Raw genomic sequence first — 26,478 nt, 5'->3', positions numbered from 1 at the left:
GGCTCTGTGCTCAGTGTGGAGTCTGCTTGGGATTCTCTCTCTCCCTCTGCCCCTCCTGCTTGTGCTTTCTCTCTCTTTCTCTAAAATAAATAAATAAATCTTTTAAAAAATTAAATAAGGTGACTTAATACATGCGAGGCCCAGGCTTTCTGATTCATTATTCCACTCAAAAAAGAACCCACCTCCATTTCAGGAAGAGAAAGCTTGAGCAAAAGGCATAGTGAACTTGTCCATGAAAAGAAGCCAATGGGAAGCTTATTGGTGGAAGTGTCGCCATCTTGAGTCTTCATTGACAAATCTTTGACTTTGGTGTTGATACAAGACCTTAGGCTCAAGGTCACAGGAGGATTTCACTCCAGCTGTGCCTACAAAACCTCTTTTTCAGATGCATAATTCAATCAGTTTTGTAGTTGTTCTATTTAACCTCTCCCAAATAGCTGCTTGACGTGGTTTTCCCCTCCATTAAATTAGCTGGCTGTCTCGGTGTTCTGCTGTGTCAAACTGAGAGTACATGAAATGGGATGGTGGGTAAATGCAGTTCAAGGCCATAGGTATTGTGCATTCCTAGAAACAGAATCCCTCTCTAAGTATGAAACGTCACAAGGAGAACCGGGGACCACTCGGGTGATGGCTTCTTCCGGGCACGCTTGTGTCCATGAGCTCCTCTGGGTGATGCACCTTCGTCCCTGGGAGGAAAAGGGTCAGAGTGGGCTTAAGGAAAGGGGTGAGAAGGAGGAGGCGGAGGGAAGACAGCTGTCCCGGCAAGTGGGGATATTTATTCCTTACCATTGCTAAATGCTCTTGTTACATTCCAGTGGATCTACTAATCTCCTAAGAAAATACCACCTGTGTCTCCTCTTGCCTCAGAAGGGCATGGACTCCGTCCAAGAAAGCCCGCAACCGCATGGAGGGGGTCACGCACACTTTGTATATAAAGAACAGGGTCACGACTAAATCACCAGCCTGATCACACACACACACACACACACACGCACACTACACATGATGCACGACCATTCTGGCTGGGGAGGGGGGGTTGTGTAAAAACCTCACTAAAGTTGTAGTGCGGTGGACAACTGCATTTCTATGAACTCCTTTCAGGGAGACAATTGCATGGAGTTGGAAGAAATACTTTGCAAGCCATTTGGAAGTGGGTGGGGGTGGGAAGCTTGTGGGTGCTGGAATGAGAACAGGTGGTCGCTCAGTGGCCTTTTCTAAAAAGAGGGTCAGGGCTTTTGCTTCTAAGTGTGGTAGGCAGGTGGGGGCCGTGACCTCCAGTGGGTATGTATATAAATACCCACATTTCCCTCTGGTATTATACACGCTGCCTCTTGGGGGCACGTCCCAGTGCCCTGATGCTAAGTGCCAGATAAGGCATCTGAAAATGGTCCATGGTCAACTCTGTTAGAGGCCGGGCACAAGCTCCCAATTTTTAGCGACCTTACACCTCAGAAAAAGGATGTGACCATTCAGCTGGAGTGAAGAGGCTGCCAACGCACAAGGCTTCCTTCCTGAGCACCTTCACCCTGGGCCCGGTGCACTGTGGGGCCAGACGTCTTCGGGAGGCAGGCCAGTGCCGCCTCCACTCGCCGCAACCATCCCCCCAGGATGCGGGGATGGGGGGCAGGGGTGGACGAAGAGAGCTAGAGAGAGAACCACAGCTTGTCAGGGCTGCACCCCACATTCCAGATGGTGCCACTCGCACCAGAATGACTCACTTGTGGTAAACGCTCATGTCTGTGCGAGCCCTGAAACGAGAAACCCCAGCCCGTGGAAAGCGTGCTTCCTTTCAGTATCAAAGAAGGAAGCTCAGGGTGACTCCCAGAATGTTCTAATGTGGGCTCTTGGGTCGAGAGCCAGACTTTCTCTTCTGGGAGATAGTGGCCAAATCTGGATACGAACTCGGGTACCCCAGCAGCCATATGACCTTAGGTGAGTCATTTATTCTCTTTAAACCTCAGTTTGTTCACCGGTAAAATGAGGTCTTTGGGACGCCTCTCTAAATCTGTTTTCTATCATTGTTACAAGGGATCACCAGAAAACCATACCCTGACCCCTTCTTGACATTCCCTGATGCTCATGAGCATATGAAAAAGTCCGAGAAGTCCCACAGGGAAGAAACCAGTTCAACTTTGTGTGGCCTCCGGATCCACTTCCCGAGTCACTCGACTACACTGCATTGTCTCATGGCTCATGCGCATTTGTGGTCTCCGTCTGCTCGGGCCGCGATAACCAAACACCTAAACTGGATGGTTTATCAACAAAGGTCGATTCCTCACAGTTCTGGAGGCTGAAGTCCGAGATCACAGTCAGGTTCTGGTGAGGGATCTCTGGGTGGCAGCCTGCTGATTTCACACTGTGTCCTCGCGTGGAGGAAGGGACAAGGGAGCCAGCTCCCTGGGGTCTCTTTTCTAAGGGCACTGATCCCATTCATCAGGGCTCCACCTTTATGACCTAATTATTCCACAAATACCTCCTCCTAATTCCGTCACCCTGGGGGTGAGAATTGCAACATATGAATTTTGGGGGTACACGAAAGTTCCCCAAAGCATTTGGGGGAATCGCTGATCTCCATCAAGTCTACGTATGAGTCCAGTTCTCCTGGCATAGCCCCAGCACGTGCACATACGTGAACCCACACGTTTCACCCATGGACACACACATACACATCACACATACACAGTCATGGAGAGGAAGAAGGAAGAAGAGTTGGGGATTCTTCGAGGAAGGCTGTTTCCATTCCTACTGTCACTTCTCACTTTGCTAAGATCTTACAGTGTTAGAGCTGGCCGAGGTGGAGAGATCCTCCAATCTAGCAGACTCTACCCCTCATTTTAGGAGCATTTAGACAGGGAAGCTGACTTGCCAAATGCTGCACAGGTTGTTAATGGCACGGTGGGGAGAGCAGCTAGGTTTCCCAGCTCTCGTCCCCCTTCTCCCGGGAAGAGCAGGTGCCTTTGGGTGGCCCCATGTGCTTTGGACACTCATGCGGCCGTCAATGTAGCTAAGGGTGGCTCCCGGTTTTCTGCGTCAAGATGTAATCTCTGGAATGACTCTGGAAATGAATGCTATCAAATGTGAGTCACGATGTTTTCAAACATCTATTTTGCAGCAAGCCATTTTGTCAGCATCGGTAATACGGCGGCGAACAAACAATACAACCTTCAGAAAGTTATAGTCAGTAACCGTATGGACGAATAAATGTACGTAAGTGATATGAAAGTGTAATTGGCTGGGTGTGGTAGCGAGGGCTGTGAAGTAGCTGAGCAAAGAAGCTAGTCTGGGGCAAGCTAAGGGCGGGCTCTGTCTGCCAAGACGACTCCATTTTGATGCGTGATGGCCATCACAATAAATAGGAATCACAAGCCACTACTTACCAAGTTCAGGTGCTGTGCTGAACCCTGTAGATCTAGCTGCTCCTTTAACCCCTCAGAGTTAGTTCAAGGCAGAGCTAGTACCAGAACCAAGTTTGTCTGCTTCTAAAACCCAGTATCCAGAGCAAGCTCATTTCAATTTTCCAAAGTCCACACATTGCTTTTTCCTGGAGATTCCACACTGGGGTTAAGTGGCTTGTAATGTTAACAATTTCTCCCTAACAATTAACAATCTCCCTAAATTTTACCTTTTACTTCATTCCATCACTGGTAGGGCTACCCTCCAGAGACCCCTCCCCTCCCCAATAACACACACAAAATCAATTATGTCCTATTATCTGATACCAGTCGTGTTTAAACCTCACAAGGGAGAAAAATATGTTTTTACGAGTGGAGACTTTGTTTTCCCATTCTATTCTCTCCCAGGGGCGGGGGGAGTGGGTGAATCTCAATACTTTTTCTGACTTTAGACATAGTTGTGAGTTTGGAGCCGAGTTGGCAGAGGGGATGGATAAACACCACACCTTGTTTTCTGTGGAAGGCTCTCAGCTGTTTTTCTGCCCAAATTGAATTGTCTTACCCTTGAAGAATGACCCAAGCAGAGAAATTTCCCAAACATCCGAAATCTGAGAGTTTGTGTCTGGAATCCACGAGGCTCATGGTTTCCAGATGGAGGGACCGGAAGGAGAGGAGGTGGAGGTGGAGAGGGAGGAGGGTGGGAGGCTAAAAGGCAGGGGGAAGCCTGAACTCTGGATCACTTCTGACGGCCTTGTGAGCCAGGCCAGGGCTCTTATTTGCTCTGCTAAGTTTGCCATTTGACAATGTGCCAGGCCCTAAGGAATGCAGCAGTATGCATGTCCTCGTGAGACTGTTCTGGTGATTATTGGGAGTAAGTCATCGTGAAATTGTCTTTTCTGAGGGCAGCGACTAACCTCATAGCACAATATAAAAGCAAGTTTATGGCTTGGCTATCAAGAGGAGCATAAACACTCCAGATGGATTTTCTCACCATCGCAGAAATGGTGAAAGACTTCTAGAAATTTTGGCTTCTAAACCATATGCAACAGTGGACCCCAGGTGACCTAATTCTTCCTCCGCATGTCTTGTCCTTATGCCAGAGGTGGGGAAGGGAGCTTAACAGGAAACCTAGTTTTGAGTAAAGTAACAGGCAAGTGTAGTCTGGTCATAAGTGTGCGAGGTATGATCTCAGAAGGAATGCCCTTGTTTGATCAGACAGGCCAGTATTTTCCACGGAAAAGAGATCAGAACCTGTTAGCAAATGGGAAATTGGTTTAAGTGCTGAGAAAATGCCCATTTTTATTCTTAACTAGTGGTTTCTTTATCATCACCTCCACCTACAACCACTCCACTGATGTCCCCACCACCACCGCCACCACCACCAAGCCAAAGAGCAATCTTGCTCCTCTGTCCTGGTTCTTTCCCTTTGGAATAGTCTGAGTTTGATACCAGGATATAGCCATCCATTTGGGCCCAAAAGTTCCCAGAAGGCCAAATATGTGGGGAGAAACGAAATAGAGAAAAATTATTTCCTAATTAGACCTACAATCTCTAGATGTCTTAATAAAAATGGTGAGCAGTAAACAGCCACCTTCAAGCCGGAGAACCACACTTGGACTTGATGTTTTCCAAGAGCCAAGCGAAGTGTTCAAAGCTCTCCTTAACCTGGTCTCCCGGTCTGGGACGTGTAAATGTTTAACTACCCTTTGGCTTGCGGGAGAAAACAAGCAGAGCTGAACAGATTCTGAAATGGCGTAACTTCCACAGACCCCTCATTTCACCCTGAGGTATGAAGGGACACTGCCTGCCTCCTCAATCTGAGTGGTGCCCAGAATTTATGAACTTCTTCAGAGTATGACATGAATCTGGGGTCCAAGCCAGGCATTATAACATCGGGAAAAGGTGGACAATTTTCCTCTCTGCTGCTCATCCTATGCTGATTGTACTATTCAGAAGTGAAATACGATTTAATCCCGGGCGCCTGGATGGCTCAGTCGTTAAGCGTCCGCCTTCGGCTCAGGTCATGGTCCCAGGGTCCTGGGATCGAGCCCCGCATCAGGCTCTCTGCTCTGCGGGAAGCCTGCTTCTCCCTCTCCCACTCCCCCTGCTTGTTTCCTCTTTCGCTGTGTCTCTCTGTCAAATAAATAAATAAAACCTTTAAAGAAAGAAAAAGAAAAGAAAAAAAGAAATACGATTTAATCCCTTCTGTGCTAAGGGTGCTACAAAATGTTGGGTGCAATGTAGTCATTAATACTTAAGTAAAAGGGAGAGAAAGACAGAAAGAGGAAGGAGGGAAGGAAGGGAGGGAAGTGGGAGGGAAGGAGGGAAGGAGGGAAGGAAGGAAGGAAGGAAGGAAGGAAGGAAGGAAGGAAGGAAGGAGGGAGGGAGGGAAGGAAGGACAGAGGGAAGGAAGGAAGGACAGAGGGAAGGAAGGAAGGAAAAAATGTAGCAAATGACAAAACTGATCATTGCCACCAAAAGAAGATGGATAGGCATGGAAAAATCCTTGCCCGTATGCCAAATGGAATGCAGCTAACTTAGATCATTTCTATATATAATCAATGTGGAATGTGCTTTTACAATTATGCGGTGTTGACAGCAGTGCATCATGGGAAAAAGGATAGTTCCAGTCGCATGCTTCTGGATTTCTTTATCTTAGGGTCATCAGAGCAGGGCCAGGTTGCCACAAAGTGCTCAGTGATCCATGGGAAATGAATCATGTCTTCATTCCAGGGCTTAATATATGCATTACATCACTATTAGAAGCAAGGGACTCTGTGGTTGATGGCTCCAGCATGGATTAAGGTCAAAAGTGGACCCGGAGACCAAATTCCCTAGAGAGGGCTCGCCACACAACTCCACATGTCCTTTGCTTCTGAGTTTTCTTCTCCTAGCAACAACTGCTAAACACCAGCTTCCCAGGCTGGTATTATGTCTATGCAAGGTGTATTCTTCCTGCAGCAAAGAATTGGAGAAATACAAGGGAGAATCTGTTATTACAGGTTAAATTGTCTTACACCCAACTTGTGGTGAGGGTCCAGTTTCTTTTTATTATACTCCCAATTTTGTTGTAATGACTATTGCTTGAAATAAATGGGCAATTGATAGGGCCTTAAAGATAACAGGGATGCTTAAGTGATTTTTATAGTAGCAGTATTTGTTGTAACAGAATCTGACCTGTATTCTGGTTATTAGTTTTATTCATCACATTAGAAGCTTGGCACTTCCATTGTTCATGACATTATATGCAAAGCACTGTAGCATGAAAGTCACTTATAAAGCTATGAAAAAACCTCCCTAAATACAAGAGCCTCAAGGAACAGTAAAACCTCAGGTAGGGGGATGTTTTGTTTTATTTTGTTTAGCTACATGCTCTGGATGGTCAGAGGTTGATTGCTTTTCACCCCTAAAGTGTATTTGTTTTGTGTTGTTTTCTACCATTTGTGATAGAAACACTTCTAAAAGGTTGATATGCACATTCTTGCCTTCTTCTGAGCATCATTTCCTTTCTTTAGGCATGAAGCTCAGGGTCGTCATTTGGAATATGGTTACACTGTCCTATAATACAACAGTCCCCTGTAGGGGTTGAGCTGGATGTGGAGCTGTTTTGGGCACTATCCACTCCCCTAGACAGTGCTTTTTAAGCTCTTTGGTATACATGACATTTTTTTGTCCCCGCTATTGTTCTTTTTCCTTCTTGACCTGAATTTCCTTTAGAAGTCTGTTCCTCACCCTTGCGTTTCATCTGCTCTAGGCTTGGAAACCACCTAACATGTAGAATTATGTGTGATGTAGGAATGGTTTCTGAGTAATGGCTCGATGGGGAGATGTATGGACTGTCTCTCACGTATGTGCTTCATGGTATTTATTTCAACTGGGAAGAGCCTGGTATGCTCACTCTTGAGTGGGTCTAGCAGAGGTGCTAGATTTTTCCAGTTCCGACTCAATTACTCATTGTCAAAGCACTTGTTGGTTTCCTGTTATGGACATAAGGCGAGGTGAAGCTCACAGGCGGCTGAGCCACAGGTAAATGAGCTGCTCCTGAGTCCCTGAGCTGGTGTGAGGCTTGTGAGGCACATGGTCCGCTGTGGGCCGTAGCCATGATGGCTCACTCAGTAAGCGGACTACACCGTAGACAAGCTCCTTCTGCAGTCCCTTTCCAAGAATATGAAGCTGGCCCCACGTCAGCCTGGGGGAGACGTCTTCAAGATGTTTCATTAAATCAGACTCAATGTCAGAGTTGGCTGACTTACAGGATTTTAAGACTATGGCAGAAGAGGCCCTGACTTTGCCTCTCCTGGTGATTTCATTATTTATGGCCTTGAAATAAAGGAGACACAGAAAATCTAATAGTTCCCTTCCTCCAGAAGTGCAGTTTCAGGTCCGAAGAGGATTTCCTTGCCATCCTTAGCCCCCTTCCCTCACCGTACACTGTACTTTGCAGGTGGTACAAAGCAAGGCCTAACACGAAGGGCGAAGTCCTCTGCCCCAAAGCCACGCTGTGAGTGTTTATTCACCAATCCAAGGTGGACCCCATGCCGCTCAGAAGGAGAGATTGAGAGCAAGGGTTGCAAGGCCTGTGAAGAGCCAGATTTAAATCCTGGCTTCCCATATATTAGGATGTGACTTTGGGCAGAGTATTTAACTCTCTAAATCTGATTCCTGTGCAATAAAATAGGAGATGGTAATACCAGTGCTCTGAGAATTCAGTAAGACAATGAAAAGCAACTAGGCCAGCGCCTGGCCCAAAGAAAGAGCTCCCTAAGTGGTAGCTAGAGTTATTAACAAAAGGATTTAACCCTGGAGATTGCAGTATTTAACAAGTACAGACACATACCCACGGTGGCCAGTTACGGACTTAGAGCAGTCTTTTTGTTGTTTGTTTTTTCCTGTGACATTTTCTCCTCTGACTGTGCTGGGTGTCGGAGCCTCTGATGCCTCGTCAAGTCCAGGAGATACTCCAGACAAGCTGCAATTCCACCCTTTTGGGAGTGTAAAGGAAATGGGGCCACCTGTAAGTTGGACCAGGCGAAGATCAATGAAACAAAATAGAGAGTTGCAGCTCTCAGAGGGGAAGACAATAAAATGAGAGAGGCCTGGGGCAATGGGATGTGGTGTTGAGATGCTGGCACCAGGCAGTAGGGAAGAAAACCTCCACACACATTGTGGTTTGTTAAAACGCTGAGACTCCCCAGTGCCCCAGGGCTTGGCAATCCCACCCCACCAGGCAGAAGTGACCTTGGCCACTGGGGAGGGAGGAGGGAGGACCTAATGATCGCTCCAGGAGACAGAAAGTCTGCTGTCCCGGCTCTATCCATGTGGCTCGTTGGCTGACCTTCAGCGATGGACTCAGCTCATCTTGGACAATGTCTCTGAAGTTCACACAGTCCCCCCGGCTAACTAACGAGGTCTGATGGAGACGGATTGGTTCAAAGCAAATTTAGAGCAGGGTTCCTGAACCATAGCTCCTCCAGACACACCTGCTGGGTGGGGGCGGGGGAGGGGCAGGGCGGGCTTTTAAGCAGTGAATTTCCAGGCCTTCAGGCAGGACTTGGCGCCTTCTGGCTCACACAGCATCATCGACCATGTTGGGTGTTTGCATTTTGCCTCTGTGTATAGGACTGTTGGTTTCAGTGCAGCCTCTGGTCCTCGTATGACAAACTGGACCAGAACTACTTCATTGACAGCTTGATTCTACCTCTGTATCAATTATAACAAATGGGTAGCTCTAACTAACGTTCCACCAAGATGATTTTGCTAGCCTACCTGTAATTTGCTCTACAAAGAGTTTTTATTTCTAGAAAATATGATAAAAATTAAAACCAGGTTAACCCAAATGGTAAAGCTTTAATGTTATTTGAAAACATCATTCAGGATCAAGTATTCTTCAGGTTATAATCTAACTTTGTTCAGAAACTTTAACCTAGGCACAGACTGTTTTACTTTGAGGCGAAAACATATTTCTAAATAACGACATTACATGTGCTCGCGTGTCCCTTCCCAGAGATCTCCTAAGTCGCTCCGGAGAAGTCAGGAGTAAATGAGTATCCTGTATTAATAACCAAACACCATCATCTCCAGCTTTACCACAGTTAAGAGTGGAGATCATCATGAATATTTACACCTAGCAGGGTCCTTTGTGCACAACTCTCAGAGACAAATGGTATTTCCAGTAATAGTTTATTGATTTCCAAATGCACAGGGGCACTGAGTCCAAACATCCTGGGATAGCGGTAAATCTCTCTTACAAAATAATTTACAGTATGAAAATGATATACTGAAACATTAACTCAAATGTGTAATTCCCTTGAAAGATCGCGTGTCCCCTTGTTTAATGTGAAGGGTGAAAGAGGAAGGTGACTAAGGAGGGAATGTGACTGTGCACGGGAAAACAGGCAGAGGACAAAGGGCTCGTCGGTTGCCCCCCCCCACCCCCATGCAGTGTGGCCTGTCACTGTACAAAGACTGGTCAGGTTTGACTCCTGTTAATATAAATCTACTGTCCCCTCAAGGTCCTATCAAGCCCAGGGCTCTGTGGCAACTTTTGCACCAGTATACCCACAAGTGTCTTAATTCGTCTTCCTTTTCCTGCTCTGGCACTTGCTCTGCTGTTTCTGGTGTGTTCTCAGTTTCAAATGCTACTCTTCTACCAGGCAGATCCCCTGGGCCTCTGGGTCTTGGAATGGGCTGGGGTGGGGGCTTTAGAACACCGCTGGGTAGAGGCAATGGTAATGAGATCTCAACTCTCCCCTATGGGCCTTCTTTCTCTCCTAAGGCTGGGCCAAGTTCATCCAAAATGAGATTTGTGTTTTAAATAGAAACTTCCAGATGTGCTAGGCACACAGGAAACATGCAACCGATTTTCTTATTACAAAGCATGTACTGAGCGGCCATTATGTTGAGTATGGAATTTCAGGTATTAGAAAGGGAATATTTTCTAGGTGGGGGAGAGGGCTTCCTATGCCCTGCCACAACCACAAGTCATAAACTCAGCAGCTGTGCCCTCAGGCCTGCCCAGAGTGGACAGATCCCCGGGTCACCCAAACCGTTAGACATCTTGGAGCAGCCTGGGAAGTCCCCTCAGGGGCGCCATGTTGGCTCAGCGCTTTAGGAGCTGACAACCGTCGCCAAGGAGCTGTTCTTCTTGTAAGCAAGCACCGAAGCTCCGGCTATCTGGTGACGCTTGTGATCAGGGCTGGCAGAAACCTCTGCAGGGGTATGCAAGGTAATGAGGGGCTGTTCTGGATTCCCCGTAGTTCTTAAACTGCGTGTGCGTGCATATGTTTACGTGTGTGTATATACAGATGCACGCATATCGTGTATGTGTGCGCATATACACACCAGTGTCAGCAGGAAAGTCTAGATTCACTGGACTCTGAGTTAACACAGCCTCACAGAGCACAGCAGCGGCTGGGCTCAAATATGAAGATTTCCTTTTCTGCAGGACTGCAGCACCAGACATTTTCAGATAAACTTAAGAGCAGAACACCCTCCACTTTTACTATTTCTTAGAACTTCTATACTCTTGAAGGCCTAGAGACACTTTATTTATGGGGGATGGCACCAAAAAGGAAAGGTCTCCCCAACTCCTGGGGGCAGGCTCAAGTTAGCAATGTGCACTTCACAGACCTGCTAAGGTGGAAGAGTGAGGCCACCTTGATGCCATTTCTGAGCCCAAACGGTAGCCATGAAACGTAACTTTGAAAAAGAATCCATAAAGTGGGATAGTCAGACTGCAGTGGGGGAACCGGAAGCCTTTTCCTCCCTCTGTACTGTAGATGTACCACGGACCACCACAAAGTTAGGAAGAGCTCCAGTATTTCCTAGCTGTGTAACTCAAGGCAAGGGGCTCTATTACTCCACATCCGTTCTATCATCTGACAAATGGGGCCCAGTACAGGGCCTGGCTCACAGCTGGTCCTCAATACAGGTCATTTCCCCTCCTGGGCTGTCAGAGCTGAGACTCCTAAGAGAACCTCTTGGAATTGCCCTGGATTTCAGGACATCGAATCAAAGGACCAACCCACTCTCAGCCTCCAGAGAACCCAAATCTGGAAGGTAGCCAGGGACTGCTGTGAGGACCCAATTCATTCTGGAGACATTCATTACCTGCTGCCCTTGATGACGTCTCCCTGGGGGTTTCTGCAAACCTAGAGCCTGCAGCCAGTCGGCACACACTGCTGAGCACTCTAACTTACTCACCTGGCAGGAGCTTAAGGCCGAGCCGCATCCTCCAGCTCTGGGGGAAGCTGGCCCCACTGCAGGAAGCACCCTAGTTCTTACACTGAGAAATGCTGTTGGCAGGGACTCCGGAGCCTGGGCAGAAGCTGCTGCTCTGTTTAATGCTTCCCTGGTTAAAGTTTTATCAGGTGCTGAAGACCGCGGGAGCCCATAAAGCAAATCTGAAATCTTAAGTAAAAGCAAAAGGGCTTTCCTTGAGGATTACAGAGATATGATAATATAATGATAATATATTGAGACAAGCTGGCATGTATTTTTATATTTCCGTTCATATCCGCTGCATAAATGCTTGGGTTTCCCAAATACTGATTTTAACTAATAACATACAATCAGGTAGGGAGGAGCCAATGGTCTATCCATTGTGAAGATAAGGCTGTTATTTAGAGATGAAACAATAATTATTGGGGAAAGACAAACACAAGCATCCAGAACCTAAAATCTTCTTCATCTTCTGGCTTTTAAACTCTTATAAGAGTGGCCACTTGTCCTTCTTTATGGGTAGTTCTGTGGGATACGGTTGCGGGTTGTAATTAGTGGTATGCCAAATTCTCCAGTCTTTGCAGGAGGACAGGTAAAGCACCGAAATTGTCTTAGCCATTTGTTGGCCACCAGTTTGAGAGAAAAATACTTTTTTTTTTTAACAGCCCAAAGTACTCTCAGTCCCAACATCCTAACATATTTAGTGAGCTAGGATAATCTTAACGCAGAAGCATATACGCCTGGTAGCTTCCTGGCCCCAAAGAAATAATTTTATAGCATGCACAGGATTGAACAATGACATAAATAGGATTCTTACAGTAAGTACTGTTTCTGCCTCAAAACCATCCTGCACACACACACACACCAGCTGGCCCTAATGCTCTGTGCCAGGTACACAGGTCACAGGCAGGCAGGCTGGAAGAGGGACTTCTCCCAGTGCAGGCGCCTTTAGTTTTGCTTCAGAGGCGACTAGAGGTCTAGGCCCCGAGTCAGCTGCTTGGATACAGTTCCAATTGTACTTCTCGGAAGTGAACACCAAAATACCACTAAAGGCAGAGGAGAGGGACCACGTACCCCACTTGCAAATAAGCATTCCCTCTGAAGTGTCCCACTCTATCTTAACTGTGTGTATGAACACTCTCTTTCATAATGTAGCTGTTTTATCAAAAAAGAAGGTCATCCCCCGACTCCAAACCATTTCGGTAAAACTGATGTTTCAGAAAATGCAGGCTTTTTAACTTGCAGGTTGGTATTCCCTGGTAATCACTGCTTACTTGGGAGGAGAAAACCTGGTTGTAAGGAAATGTGACTTGGCAAGGGGGAAAGGTTGGAAGTCCAACTGTGGGATGTCTCTGCTCAGGGTACTTGAGAGGGAAGAACCTGGGTATGGGGGCGGGGCTGAAGGCCTGGGGCGGGGTGCCATGCAAAGAGGGGTTCCAGCTGGAGGGAAAGGAGGGTGTACCTGCCAGGAGACAGGGCTTGATTCAGCACACCAGAGTGACGAGAACTCTCTCTACACTGCCTTTAAGCCAAATGAGGCCAAGGGGGCTGGAGCAGGAGTGACAAAAACCTACACTGAAAATCCCCACTTGGTAATACACATCCCGGCCTTCATGTTGCGACAAGACCCAGAAAACCGGCAGAAAGCACCCAAATAATTCAGGTTCCATCAGATCCTTTAGTGACTATTTTGGAAACTCAGGCAATTTGAGTTCAGAAATACTGATTTCAACTTTTAATCAGATCTCTTTGGTCCTTTTTTTTTTTTTTTTAAAGTCATTTCCTTTCTACCTCTTCAATCATTTTTTTCATTTCCACAGCACTGAATTATGGATTTGAAGTGCTGGATAACCTCATGTACTAAAAATATCCCTGTATTTCGAACTTTTAACTCTTTCTCCAACCCCATCTTCACGCCACCCATCTTACTTCGTGGAGCCACATTTTCACAAATGTATAATTGGACTTTTAGACACTATCTACAAAGCCCTACCGTGCCCCCCACTATTTCATGCTGCAATTTAAATAAAGGGGGATTTTATTAGCAGGTAGGGAAAAAATTCTGACTGCCCTTCAGGATTATTCCAGATCCTTCCAGATAAAGTAATGCTATCTGGGTATACAATATCACGGGGGCTGGCTTTCCTGAGTAAGTTCAAAGCAGCCATTGAGGGACTACCTGAAGGACGCTTCTTAATTAACTGCTCCTGGTTGATCATAGGGGCACTTTTTCTTGAGCTACCACAACAAGAGAATGAAAAGCAGTCAGTAACAATAAAATTGGTCATCCCTTGGAGAGATATGTGCCTGCTGTGGATCTGGGGATGTGTCCGGTAGGAGTACGTTTGTTGCTGGGCAGCTTTCACAGAACTCAGAAGCCACTACATACACGCCGTCACATACACACAGGGGGAAGGGATGAGTCTCCACGGGGGATGGCAAGCCTTCATGTGTCCTCTTCTTCACTGGCACCGCTGCAGAGGAAAGGAGAACGAGGTGAGTTAAGACATCAAAGAAGGGAGCAGCCCAGTCTACTGGCTGAAGACACAGGCTCTGTTCTCAGACCTACCCGGATCCCGGTCCTAACACTACCTCTGTTGGGCCGTGGGCCATGGGCAAGTTAATTAGCTGCTCTAAGTTCTGGTTTCTTTATTTGACTCCAGGGATAATTTTGATAATAAGATATACTTCCTTGGGTCACTGGAGAATTAAATCAGAGGATACATGTAAAATGTACAATGCCTGGGGGCGCCTGGGTGGCTCAGTTGGTTAAGCGACTGCCTTCGGCTCAGGTCATGATCCTGGAGTCCCGGGATCAAGTCCCGCATCGGGCTCCCTGCTCGGCGGGGAGTCTGCTCCTCCCTCTGACCCTCCCCTGTCTCATGCTCTCTATCTCATTCTCTCTCTCAAATAAATAAATAAAATCTTTAAAAAAAAAAATGTACAATGCCTGGTACATGGTGAGTATCTGTAAAGGCACAGGTGAGAGTCATAATATTTTTTAAGCTTACTTGACAAAATAGAGCTGGTAAAAATCAGGAGTTTGACTTCCGCTTAGCCTGAAACCCTCTATTGTTAGGAGAGAAAAACGGGAGAAGCTACCACTTGGCACTCCCAACAGAGCTTCTCACTTGGAATCAAGCCAAGGTTTCAATTCCTGCCCAGGACAGCCACAGGATTCGAATGTCGCCTCTTTAGAGAAAGTATTCTACCTAAGTAGGATTCCCTCGTTATTCTCCATTTTATTTCATTAATTGTCCTTATTACATCCTATACATTGTCTGCTATTTACTCTCCCCTCTACCTCCAACTAGAGCGTAAAAAAGTAGCAACACTGTTTATCAGCACCAGCACTAGGATTAGCAGAGAAGTGTTAGTGTTACTAGTAGAGAAGTGTTCAATAAATTGTTGTTTTCAAAAAGGGAGTGAGAAATCAAAGCAAGAGGAAGGGAGGGAAGGAGGGAGCTGAAAGGAATAGTCAGTCATGATTGCCCTGGCCAGGGCGTCCAAAACGTCAGTGATATTTCAGTGGCCAAAACGTGAGCTATGAGTCCCAGGGGCATGGCCAGGCCCACGGGTGTCTAAGGTTAGAGCCTCCCTGGCTTGGTCCTGCTGATCCAGGGATTGGGGTGGAGGAAAAGGCAGGGCCAGACAGGGAAAGGGGCAGAAGCGAGCACACTGAGAAGGACGAAAGTAGCGAGCTTGCCCAGTTTCTCCTCCTCCACTTCTAGAGGCCACTATCCTTAAAAGAGTAAGAGCCAACTTGATCAAGTGCCTACTGTGTGCCGGGGACACTGAGCTGAGCGCTCCACTTTCTACTGTTCCTCACCACAATCCCAGGACGCAGGGACTGGTGTTGTTATCCCCACTTTGCAGATGAAGAAAGTAAAGCTGAGACAGAAAATCCTCAGTCACCAGTAACGTCTGTGTCCTTAAACCTCAAGGATGAGTTCTGGCTGGATAAAGTCTGAAGTAATCAAGTGGGGGTGTTTGGAAGGGAGGAAAACTCTCCTTCCTCTGGTAGAGACAGGAGCTGGAGAAGAGGGAAGGCCTGGGGTGCATCGGCTCCCAGCTACGACGGAGAAATTTTTTATCTCACAAGGGATTATCTGTCTATATAAAATCTGCTTTTTTGCATCCATTTGGGATAGACTTTAAGGGAAAATATCCTAGGCAATAGACTTGTAGTACTTCTGGTACGGGCGAAAACATTTCAAGACACGGAGCCTGAAATGAACGGAAGGGTGCTCTAGGAGCCAAAAGAACCAACTCAGCAACCTTCATGATCCAAAGCTCTGCCCTACTTCCATTCCCTCTTCCTGCCTGGTGTCCAATCACAGGATGAAGGGTGCATGCTGGGAAGGGCTGGACAGTGGACTGTCATTAAAAAAGCAGTGTTTGGTGGCATCTGTCCCAAAGGGAACAAAGGGTCTTTTATGAAAGTGTCTCACCAGAATCAAGGCACAGTTGGAACTGGCGCCATATTCTCCCCTTTGGTATTATATCCAAAGCAAGCTCTATTGTTCTCTTGTCAATTTTCCTCCAAATACGGGAGGTCCAGCATGATGACTGCACCCTTTCCTTAAGCTGCGGTTCACTTCTCAGCATTCTTGAGATGCATAGTTTAAAGGGTTCATGAATCTACTTAAATTGTACACAAAATTTTGTCTGTGTGTTCCTTTGTTTGAGAAAGGCCATAATTTTCATCATATTCACAAAAAGGTCAACAACCCTTCCCCCCCAAACTGAGTATAATAAAATTGAGAATAAATTAAGTGTTTTCCTAGTTGCCAGGTTCTCTACTCTAAGACTTGTACAGTTGGCTTGGGGAAAAGATCAGAAGTCCTGACTGATAAAATCTTTTCTCATGACCCTCAAAGAGATCTGTTCTTGAGTCTGATAAAGTTCATCTCAGGGTTTAAAAGCATGAGATCTTGGGATTCTGGCGAATCACTGATTCTTTCGTTTGCTAAACATTTATTGACTGTCTACTATGATGCTAGGCACAACAATGAATGATGGACACAGTAGTTGCCCTCACAGACTTTACAGCCTAGTAGGGGAGGGGGGAAGGGGAGGGGGAGAGAGAAGGGGGAGGGGGGAAGGGGAGGGAAGGAGAGAGGGAGGGAAAAAGAGAAATGGTGGGGGAGAGAATTATTTTCCCACAACTGGCATCTTCAAATACAGCATATTCATTTTCATAATGAACTAGCAAACTGCTTTTCACAATAATGAAGAAGAAAAAGGATCTTAAGTGAATGGATAACAGAACTCTGCTCACCCTGTGTGTGGTCTCTCCTGGAGGGTTACACAATATCATTAGTATGAGACAGCATCTCCCGAATGCTTCTTCACTTTGTATATAAGCTGGTCTGTGTTCGTAAGATTTTATCTTAAATAGTCTATAAAAGTCTTTACTTTCTCCAAGGGAAGTAACACAGCCTTCTACCTTGGCCACTTACCATCCTCCCCTGACCCATCTACCAGCCACATTTAGATTTATAATTGAATCAGTACTCAGAGGTTACTGAAATTCTTTCTACTGTGTTGTCGTTGAGGTCACTGTTGCTGTTGTGAGAATGAACTAATGGTGTTAGAAAGACAGCCCATTCATGTTAACTATACTGGAATTAAAATTAAAAACTTCATTAAAAACAAAGAGAAAGAATGAAGGACAGACCACTCTGTAGTAGGTATTTACCGACGAGAGCGGCAGTATTATATAATGGCTCCGAGGTCACCAAGACTGAACTAGGTTCAAATCTCTGCTCTGGCACTAATGAGCTGTGGAACCTTGGGTGAGTTACCCAACCTCTCTGAGTCTCAGTTTCCTCATGGTAATTCTATCTATCTTATAGGTTTACTGTGGAAGTTCTATTTACATCATGCAGTATAAATGATTAACAATGGGGACTCTCTTCTTCAACCCACCTTCCTTCTTATCCTAAATCAGCAGCTCCTCCTCCTGACTTCTCTTCAGTGTTCCTGGTCCTGGCATCTGAAACACTACCCTCTAGAGCAAATGTGTTCCTATCCCCAGATGCCCTTAGCTTTCTGGAGAGCAATAGTGCTCTTCTTTGCTTGCTTGGGGAGTGTTGTGTTTTGTTTTTTTAATGACAACTCCAGACAAAATGAAACACAGGTACTGAAGAGAAAGAAAGGCTGAGTTCAATGGCTCTGATCCTTCCACCTGACAGGTCTCTGCCAAACCCTGGTGAGGACAAATATTGAGCAAAGCCTAGTTAACTGGCCTCCGTCATAGACAGATGGAGGGTGAGAGTGCTCGTATCTAAAAGCAGTGGTTTTAAGGCTGGGACACATGTATCTTTGTGGTACGTAATGACTTCCCAGGGGGTATCTGGGCATGTGTATTCTTAAGGAAATACACGTTCAGATCCTTAAACTTCCATACACACCCCTTCTTACAACTGACCTTTCCAAGAACATGCCTGGGATCTATACATTCTCTCAGCAGCCACTCCCATTTTCACAATCACCGTACTGCACTTCAGAAAAGAAATGCATACCTCTCCCCCGCCTGAATCTTACCAGGGGACAATTTGAAAATGCCTTCCTTCTAAGAGGAGTCCTATGAGAGCAGAGCAAGAAATATTTATTTTGCCCAGTCAATAAACTCTTGGCACGGTTGCGTGCTCCCGTCTGTCCACAGACCTTAAGAATTCACATTCAGAAGTCAGATGGTGGTCATGAGGTATGTACTAATAAGTTTATTTCAGTTGAAAAAATGAAATCAGACTTGGGCCTGACAGAAAGCAAGACTGATTTGGCTGGATGGTTTGACCATAAAAACCTTTGCCAATTAGATTATCTAGTGAATCTTGCCTGTACATTTAATAAGTAGTGCCAAAGCTTTGCCAAAAACTTATGTAAAGCTCAGACCATGTAATATGTCAGATATCACACCCTTTTCAACTATCTCCACTTGATTTGTCATTTCAGGAGTTAACTTTAAAATGCGCAAGGAGGCACGCAGTTTTTTCTAAATTTTAGGGGGTATAAGAACACAAAGTTTAGCTGAGGAACTGAGGGCTCCCAAATCCTGACTGGGAGAGTGGTGTGCCATTTACCACTTCCCTGGCCGGGGGCTGGGGTCGGGGCACACTGTGGGGCGGGGGGGAGCGCGGGATGGGACTAGGGAGCCCCAGCCAGCAGCCAGCCGACACACTGAGTCACACATGTGGCCCCACAGCTGCCACACTGTCAGATGAGGAATCCTGCGAAACTGAGAAGCTGTTAGAGGTATGCCACGGCCCCCGTCACGGCCAGCCCCCAAACACCTGCTGACAAAGCGGCTGCGATGGAGGCGTGTTTCCTTGCCTGGCAATTTTCCAGCCAGTCCACACAGATAGGCAGCCCAGCCTTTCCACTTCTTCCCCAGAGATGGCAGCTTATGAGAGGACGTTAATAAATGAGGTGGAAGGCACTCTGACCTCGCAAGTTTAATAGTTTCTTTTTCTGAGAATATAATACAACTTAATTTGATTTGGCATCACTCCTATCTGCTGAATCTTTGGCTATTTATTAATTCATTATTGCTGTAAAAGGATTATTCAACTCAAGAGGATAGAGAAATTAAGAGGTATCAACAAGGGAGGAAGGTTAGATTCGAAAAGATAGATTTAGTATTCTCCCAGAATGCAGCCACGCGGGTCTTGTCAAGGAGCTCACGGGCAGTGTCCGTTCACCATCCGAGGCTGTGGCCACCCAGTGTTGGGAGGTGTGCAGTCAGTCTGCCTTTGGGGATGGACCACCCGCCCCGACCCAGAGACACTCCTCCACCAGAGGGAGCAGAGCTGCTACTTCTGTGTCCCCTGTCACTGCCCCAGCAGCCCAGCCTGGGGCGAGGGGGGTCACAGTGCTGGAAGGAATCAGAACTTCTATCTGTAGCTGCCGCCTAGGGAACTAAATGAGGTCTAAATATAAAATAAGGCAAAATGTCCTCCGTTTATCCTGGGTTAACTGAGAAAACATGAGAGGACTTCAAAGTTTTAGTCCTGGCTTTGCTGGTGACTCTGGGAATCAGGATGTGTTGCATTACGAGTACAATTTAGGAAAATTGCAAACCAGACAAAAGCTAATAAGCTCCTTTCTGACTTACATATTTGCTAATTCACTGGCTCTCATCTGCTTTTGTTGTGCGTCCTTCTCCCTGTTCCTCCCCAGCTCAATCTGAAGGCTGGCCTAAATGGTCGTGGTTCTTTCACCTCTTTCTCTGGCAGGGCCCAAACACCAGGCTGGTCAGGACCTAGTACAAAGCCAAGAGCAAAAGTCTGTTGGGAGCAAAAGCCCCATGGGCCCATGAGCCTATGAGCCTCAAAAGCCTCATTTATTGTTGGTCTTAAAAAGTCTCACATAGCTCCAGCCTGGCCGCATCTTCCTTCTCAAATCATAGGAAAGACAGGGAGAAGGACCCTTCTCTCCACATTGCATTCTACTTTATCCCATGAACCTTCTCTTCAATAATAACCATTATTCACAGAGGGCTGACTTAATGTTCTGTGCACTGTGCAATACCTACCTCCAAGGGTTGTTATGATGAGATGGAAGGTACACACAAATTCTAAGACAAAACAATGCTAGGTACTGACAGGATTGCTACAGAAGGAGAAGGCAACCCACCCTGGGTTTGTCTCTCAGCTCTCCAGCTGCCTCTGCCTTATAGACCCACGTAGGCGCTTCTGAAAGAGGCTTGGGGCTCCAGCTTGGCCTCAGGTCCACACTGGACCTCACTGCCAAGATTGATCTCCACGCACCTTGCAACCTGTTTACTGTGTTTACAGGGGGTACCCTCCTTGCACCCCACAAGGGCTAAGTGGGTGGTGGCCTGTTTCTATGGAAGATGGAGGGTGCCCGAGGGTCTGTTCAGGCAGTGCGCTTCTATAGGGAGACACGTGAACAGAAGTAACAGGCAGGCTTGCTAGCCTGCCAACATTCCATCTGCTCTCAGAACTGCCTTCTTGGAGCGCCTGGGTGGCTCAGTCGTTAAGCATCTGCCTTTGGCTCAGGTCATGATCCCAGAGTCCTGGGATCGAGCCCCACATCGGGCTCCCTGCTCCACGGAAGCCTGCTTCTCCCTCTCCCACTCCCCCTGCTTGTGTTCCTGCTCTCACTCTCTCCCCGTCAAATAAATAAATAAAATCTTAAAAAAAAAAAAAAAAAAAAAAGAACTGCCTTCTTTAGGATCGAGTCTCCTGTTGCTGCTGCTGGATTTATAATGGAATCATTTCCAACTTTTTTTTTTTTACTTCAGAAAGTAACATTTTATTTTTTGCTGATCTGTACTTTCTGTAACAAGCAAATACTGCTTCCATGAAAAGAAAAATCCATAGCATTATGCATCAGTGATAATTACGATTAACACACTGAAATACATTTATCTATACCCCCTCATGCATATATAAAAAATATATATTTTGCAGGCTCTTTCATAATCTGATTTTTCCACTCAACTAACAATCATAAATACCTTTCCTTATTAAGAAATATATTTCTATAAGATTGTGATTCATGACTGAATTGTATGGACTTACCGTACCCACTACTGAATATTTAAATTATTTCTACCTTTTCATTTATTACCCACACCTCTGTGACACATATCCATGTGGATGAGTCTTTAGGTTCATCCTTAGTTATTTCCAAAGGGAGTGGGAAGGGAAACGCCTGGGTCATAAACCTTTTTTTTTTTTTTTAAAGATTTTATTTATTTATTTGAGACAGAGAGAATGAGAGAGAGAGAGCACATGAGAGGGGGTAGGTTCAGAGGGAGAAGCAGGCTCCCTGCCGAGCAGGGAGCCCGATGCGGGACTCGATCCCGGGACTCCAGGATCATGACCTGAGCCGAAGGCAGTCGCTTAACCAACTGAGCCACCCAGGCGCCCTGGGTCATAAACCTTCTTACAGCAACTTCAGATCTACAGAAAAATGACAAAAATAGCATCAAGGGTTCCAACACGTAGTTTCCTCCACTATTAACATCTCATGTTAGTAAAGTCCGTTTGTTACAATATTGGTATGCTACCATTAACTGAGGTCTATATTTTATTCAGATTTCTTTAGTTTTCCCCCGAGGCTCTCATGCCGGTCCAGATTCTACCCAAGAACCACACTACATTTAGTCATCATGTCTCCTTGGTCTCTTCTCGGCTATGACAGTTTCTCAGATTCTTTATTTTTGATTACCCTGACAGTTCTGAGGAGTACTGGGCAGAGATTTTGTAGAGTGTCCCTTGGTTGGGATTTGTCTGATGTTTTTGTCCTGATTAGGCCATGGTTAGAGGCCTTTTGAGAGGGAACCACAGAGGGACCCTACCATTCTCATCACATCATAGCCAGGACACACACTGTCAGTCTGACCTAGCACTGCAGATGCTGACCTTGATCGCTTGGCCCAGGCTGTGCTTGTTAGCATTTCTCACTGGAAAGTTACTCTTTCCCTGCTTCCCAAACTGTACGTTTTGGAAGGCAGTCACTCTGAGCAAATCACACCTATGGAGTGAGGAGCTGTTCTCCCCATCATGGAGGGTAGAATATTTGCATACATTATTGTAAATTCTTCTGAAAAGGACATCTGTCTCTTCTCCTTTATTTATTCAATAGTTTACTTAGAACACTATGGACTCATGGATGTTTATTTTTACACTTTGGGTCATAACCCAATACTACTCTGTTTATTGTTGCTCAGATTGTTCAGCTTTGGCCTTTGGGAGCTCTTTTCATCAGTTCCTATGGCCCCAGACATATCCTCATCAGCGTGGGGTTTGCATGGGGTTTGTTCTGAGTACTTCCTTACTTTCTGGCACTACAAAATGCTCCGGGCTCATCGTGTAGATTTCCTTCCCCAGTCCTACAATCAGGTATTTCCTCCAACAAGCAAAGGAGATGTACTTTTAAAGGTATTTGATCTATTATTGTTAAATTGCCCTTGAGACACCACCTTATACTGATTTACAATCCTGAGAGTGCCCCCTTTCCCCACATCCTTGCCGACACTAGGCAGCTGCAAAGTGTCTGTGGGGATGGGGTGTATGTTGTGTGTGTGTGCGTCTCCTCTCTGAAATAACTTCCTTGTTATCATTCGGGTTCCCATTGAACTTCAAGAGGAAGATGCCATGGGGACATTTCTCTTTCTGTGGGCCTTCCTCAACCTCCCTTCCTTCCTCCAGCACAGCGGGATTTCACCTGACAACCTCCTGCGGTGAGGGCTGGAAAGGAACTTTTCCTAAACCCCTATTAGAGCCCAGGCAACTCCAGGGGGTGGAGGAACTAGAAGCAGAAAATAGCCCAACGGCTTACCTTCCCTGCTCCCTATACCTTCAGGAAACCCCTCCCCCCACCACCCAGTTTTCTCATTTTTTCTTGGCAAGTAAATAATGGAAATCCAATCTCTCTCAAGCAGCTTCCTTCCACAGAAATCTTAAAACATAACATTTAATAAAATGCTGGACTTCAAATTTCCTGTTGCCTCAGCTGCTGTATCTTACAGGTTACCAAAGGGAGAGGGAGAAAGGATCAATAAATAAATACACACTTGACACTAATCTCTAATCTCTGTATGAATAGTAGGCTTTTTTTTTTTTCCCTAAGTATTCCAGATTAGTTCTCAGTAGTTTTGAGTCCCACGGTGACCTTGAATTGAAGTCCGGAAGTTGGAAACTGGAAGCAAACCCAACTCTCAAGACCTCCTGCGACTATCTTATATTGCAGAGGGTTATAAATGTGAAGTGTGAGTTAGAAGCACCTAGGCTTGGGTCACAACTTTGCCATTTACTAGCTGTGGGATTGTGAGCTCAGTGCTCCTACCTGGAAATGAGGACAATTTGGTGCCTACCTGGAAGAGTTGCAGAAAAGATTAAGTGGGGATGAGCATATATAGAGTGTCTGGCGTATACACACACACACACACACACACACACACATATACATACATACTGGAAGTCAACATCTCGGTTCCTGAAAGCATCGTCAAACCTGCAAGCCCCATTTTCTCGAAGAATGCCATTTATTTATTTATTTATTATTTATTTATTTAAATTGTGTCGACTGTTCTTGTACCTTTATTCTTTTTTTTTTTTTTTTTAAGATTTTGTTTATTTATTTGACAGAGAGAGACCTAGAGAGAGACGGAACACAAGCAGGGGGAGTGGGAGAGGGAGAAGCAGGCTTCCCGCCGAGCAGGGAGCCCGATGCGGGACTCGATCCCAGGACCCTGGGACCATGACCTGAGCCGAAGGCAGATGCCTAATGACTGAGCCCCCAGGCGCCCCGGAACGCCATTTATTAACAGAAGAGAGCAGCTAACACTGATGTGACACAAGTGCTGGAGGCATCACACTGTCACTTGAAGGGGCTCCAGATTCCTTCCCGAGCCTGCTCCCTTGGTGTTTGGTAAGAGGCCATTTGTTAATAATGGCAGCAAACACCTATAGCTTATTCAGTACTTTCCATGTGCCGACGATTGCGCTCAAAACATTAGAAGCACCGTCTCCCTATCCCATCGGGTCCACAGCAAGTTCTGTCCCCTGCCTGTCCCCTCCACTTCTCCACGGCCGCCACCATCTCTTGCTGGAATGACTGCCACGGGCTTCTGACCGGTCTGGCCTTCCTACTTGTACCCTTACTTCACTACTGTTCCATTTTCAAGCTGCATTCAGAGTAATACTTCTTAAATGTGCAACCGATTATGCCACGGCCCCACTTAAAAATCCTTTAATGGCTTCCTACAGCCTTAGAAGAAAGCCCCATGGCCCCAAATCCCTACATGATTTGGCCTCTGCTTACCTCTCTAACCTATTTCGGGACACCTGCCGGCACACTGGCTTTCTTTCCGCCCCTCAAATAAGTAGAGCTTGTTCCTGCATGAAGGCCTTGGCATTTGCTGTTCTGTTCCAGAAGCTCCTCCCCTCATGCCTTGGAATGACTGGCTGGCTCCTTAACATTCAGGTCTCAGCTTCAATGCCACCTTCTCTGAGGCCTCCCCTGACCAAGCAGTCTCGAGCAGCCACCCCAGCCCCGCACTGTGGGGTCAGGCTGTTGGACTGTCTTTACAGCACTTGTCACTATCTAAAGTTATTCTGAGATTCTAAGGGTCCTTAAGTATTTTGTCCCCTGCTACATCACCAGTACTGGATAATGTGCCTGGCACCAGTGAAAGCTCACCAAATATTTTTTGAATGAATGACTAAGTGAATTATCAAAACAACTCCTTAAGGTATTATTGATCTAGAAGCCTTCCAAGCTTTCCCAGGCTAACTGTGGGCAGTTTGCTGGTCTTAGAAATACTGCCCAGGCATCTCGTGGACAGCTTATTTCTAGAGGCTCTATTTCTTTTCTAAATGTCACCGCAATCACCAGGCACATAGACCCACAAGGGGTGGAGGGAGGCACCAGGTATGGATGAAAATGCTGTTATCATAAACAGGATTGCTCTTACAAATGACTAAGCCTTACTGGTAAAGGCTGGGTGTGTCCAAGGAATGCTGTTTCACTGAGGGCAAAGCAGAAGCAAGCTCAGGTCCAGCCCTTCCCAGGCAAGGAAATCTAAAGAACCAATTCATCTGCTGGAGAAAATGTTCTCATCTGGCTTCCTTATAAAACAGCTGCACGTTTGGCAACTTCCAGCCCTCCACAATCCAGCTGTGAGCTGTGCTCAAGGCAGGCTTGGGTTCTAAGACTTTAACCATCCGTCCTTCACCCTAATGGTCTGTGAAGGGAGAATGACACCCAGGCCAAGAAAGAAGTAAAGGGGTGGTTATCACTGTTCCCCTCCCTCCCTAGTAGGAAAGCCAGCTGAGGCGTGGCTGTGCATGTGGGAGAGCAGGGTTAGCTGTCCTTATGGTGGGGACAGTGGGACAAGCACACAACTACGAATCAGAGATGTGCCTTCAAGACCACGGTCCAGCACACATTAGCATATGACCTTCGGTGGGATGCCTCATTCATTCACTCATTCATTCATTATGTGCAATTAGCCAACATAGAGTACGTCATTAGTTTTTGAGGGATGCCTCTTTAAACGAAGGTTTCCACATGTGTAAAATGAAGACAGTGATACATGGAAGGACTCACTAAATGGGTGCTATCATTATTATTCGCTAGGCTCTGAACTCATCACCTTACTAACATTTTCACATTCGGTTTTCATAGTAATAACCCTAACAGAATGAACACTCCATTTTACAGATGAAAAAACACGAGGAGCACAGAAGTGAAGTGACATCCCAAAGTCCCAAAGCTAGGCAGGGCTGGAACGACACCCGCGGCCTGGCCCGTGTTCCTCCCCCTGGGCGGGGATTGGGGGGAGCCCTCGGTGGTGGTGAAGGCCGCGCAGGAGGGCGCTTGTCCCGTCAGCTTGGCTGCATTCCTCACTGCCAGTAGCAGAGGTGGGAACCTCTGCGGATCGCTAAAGATCATCCAAGGCCTTGGCAGACTCGAGCTCCAGCTTGGACGCCAATTACCAGAAAACTTCCTCCCTGCTTTAGGGCATCCCAATAGTCTCTTTAAAAAAAAAAAAAAAAAAAAAGGGTATGGCTAGATGTCTTCTGCGTTTACAACTGTGATCTGCCTGGGACATTCCTGTAGCCACCTGGCTGCAATGTAGTGGTTTCCCTCGGATTCTTGCTTTGGTTCCTGTGGGCTCTGGCACACAGTCCCAAGACACCGTCCCGTGGACTCAGGGCAGAAGGTCTCTGGGTCAGATACCAGTTTCAGTTTCAACCCTGTCCTGAGGTGAGAGGCACCCACTTCTCACTCTTTTAATTAGGATGCAGAGAAACTCTTCCAAGGTTTCAGCTGATTCCCCACCCCCACCCCCCGCCCCGCCACTAGAAGATACAAAATAGGAGTT

At 46.4% G+C, this 26,478-nt stretch overlaps 1 protein-coding gene across 3 annotated transcripts in view; it reads right to left on the bottom strand.

The window, feature by feature from the left end:
* Positions 1–9,553: 9,553 nt before the first annotated feature.
* The window catches only part of TRIM44 (tripartite motif containing 44), a 110,192-nt gene continuing 93,267 nt past the window's right edge, over positions 9,554–26,478 (bottom strand). For all 3 annotated transcript variants that reach the window (XM_035012577.1, XM_035012576.1, XM_035012578.1), the window contains one exon: positions 9,554–14,086. In XM_035012577.1, the coding sequence (XP_034868468.1) occupies positions 14,059–14,086 (28 nt within the window). In that variant the 3' untranslated portion in view covers positions 9,554–14,058. The remainder of the gene's footprint in view (positions 14,087–26,478) is intronic.

The sequence above is a fragment of the Mirounga leonina genome, unplaced genomic scaffold (assembly GCF_011800145.1).
Source record: "Mirounga leonina isolate KUSES-001 unplaced genomic scaffold, KU_Mleo_1.0 Mir_166, whole genome shotgun sequence".
NCBI lineage: Eukaryota > Metazoa > Chordata > Mammalia > Carnivora > Phocidae > Mirounga > Mirounga leonina.
This window is presented reverse-complemented; position numbering and strand designations above follow the sequence as displayed.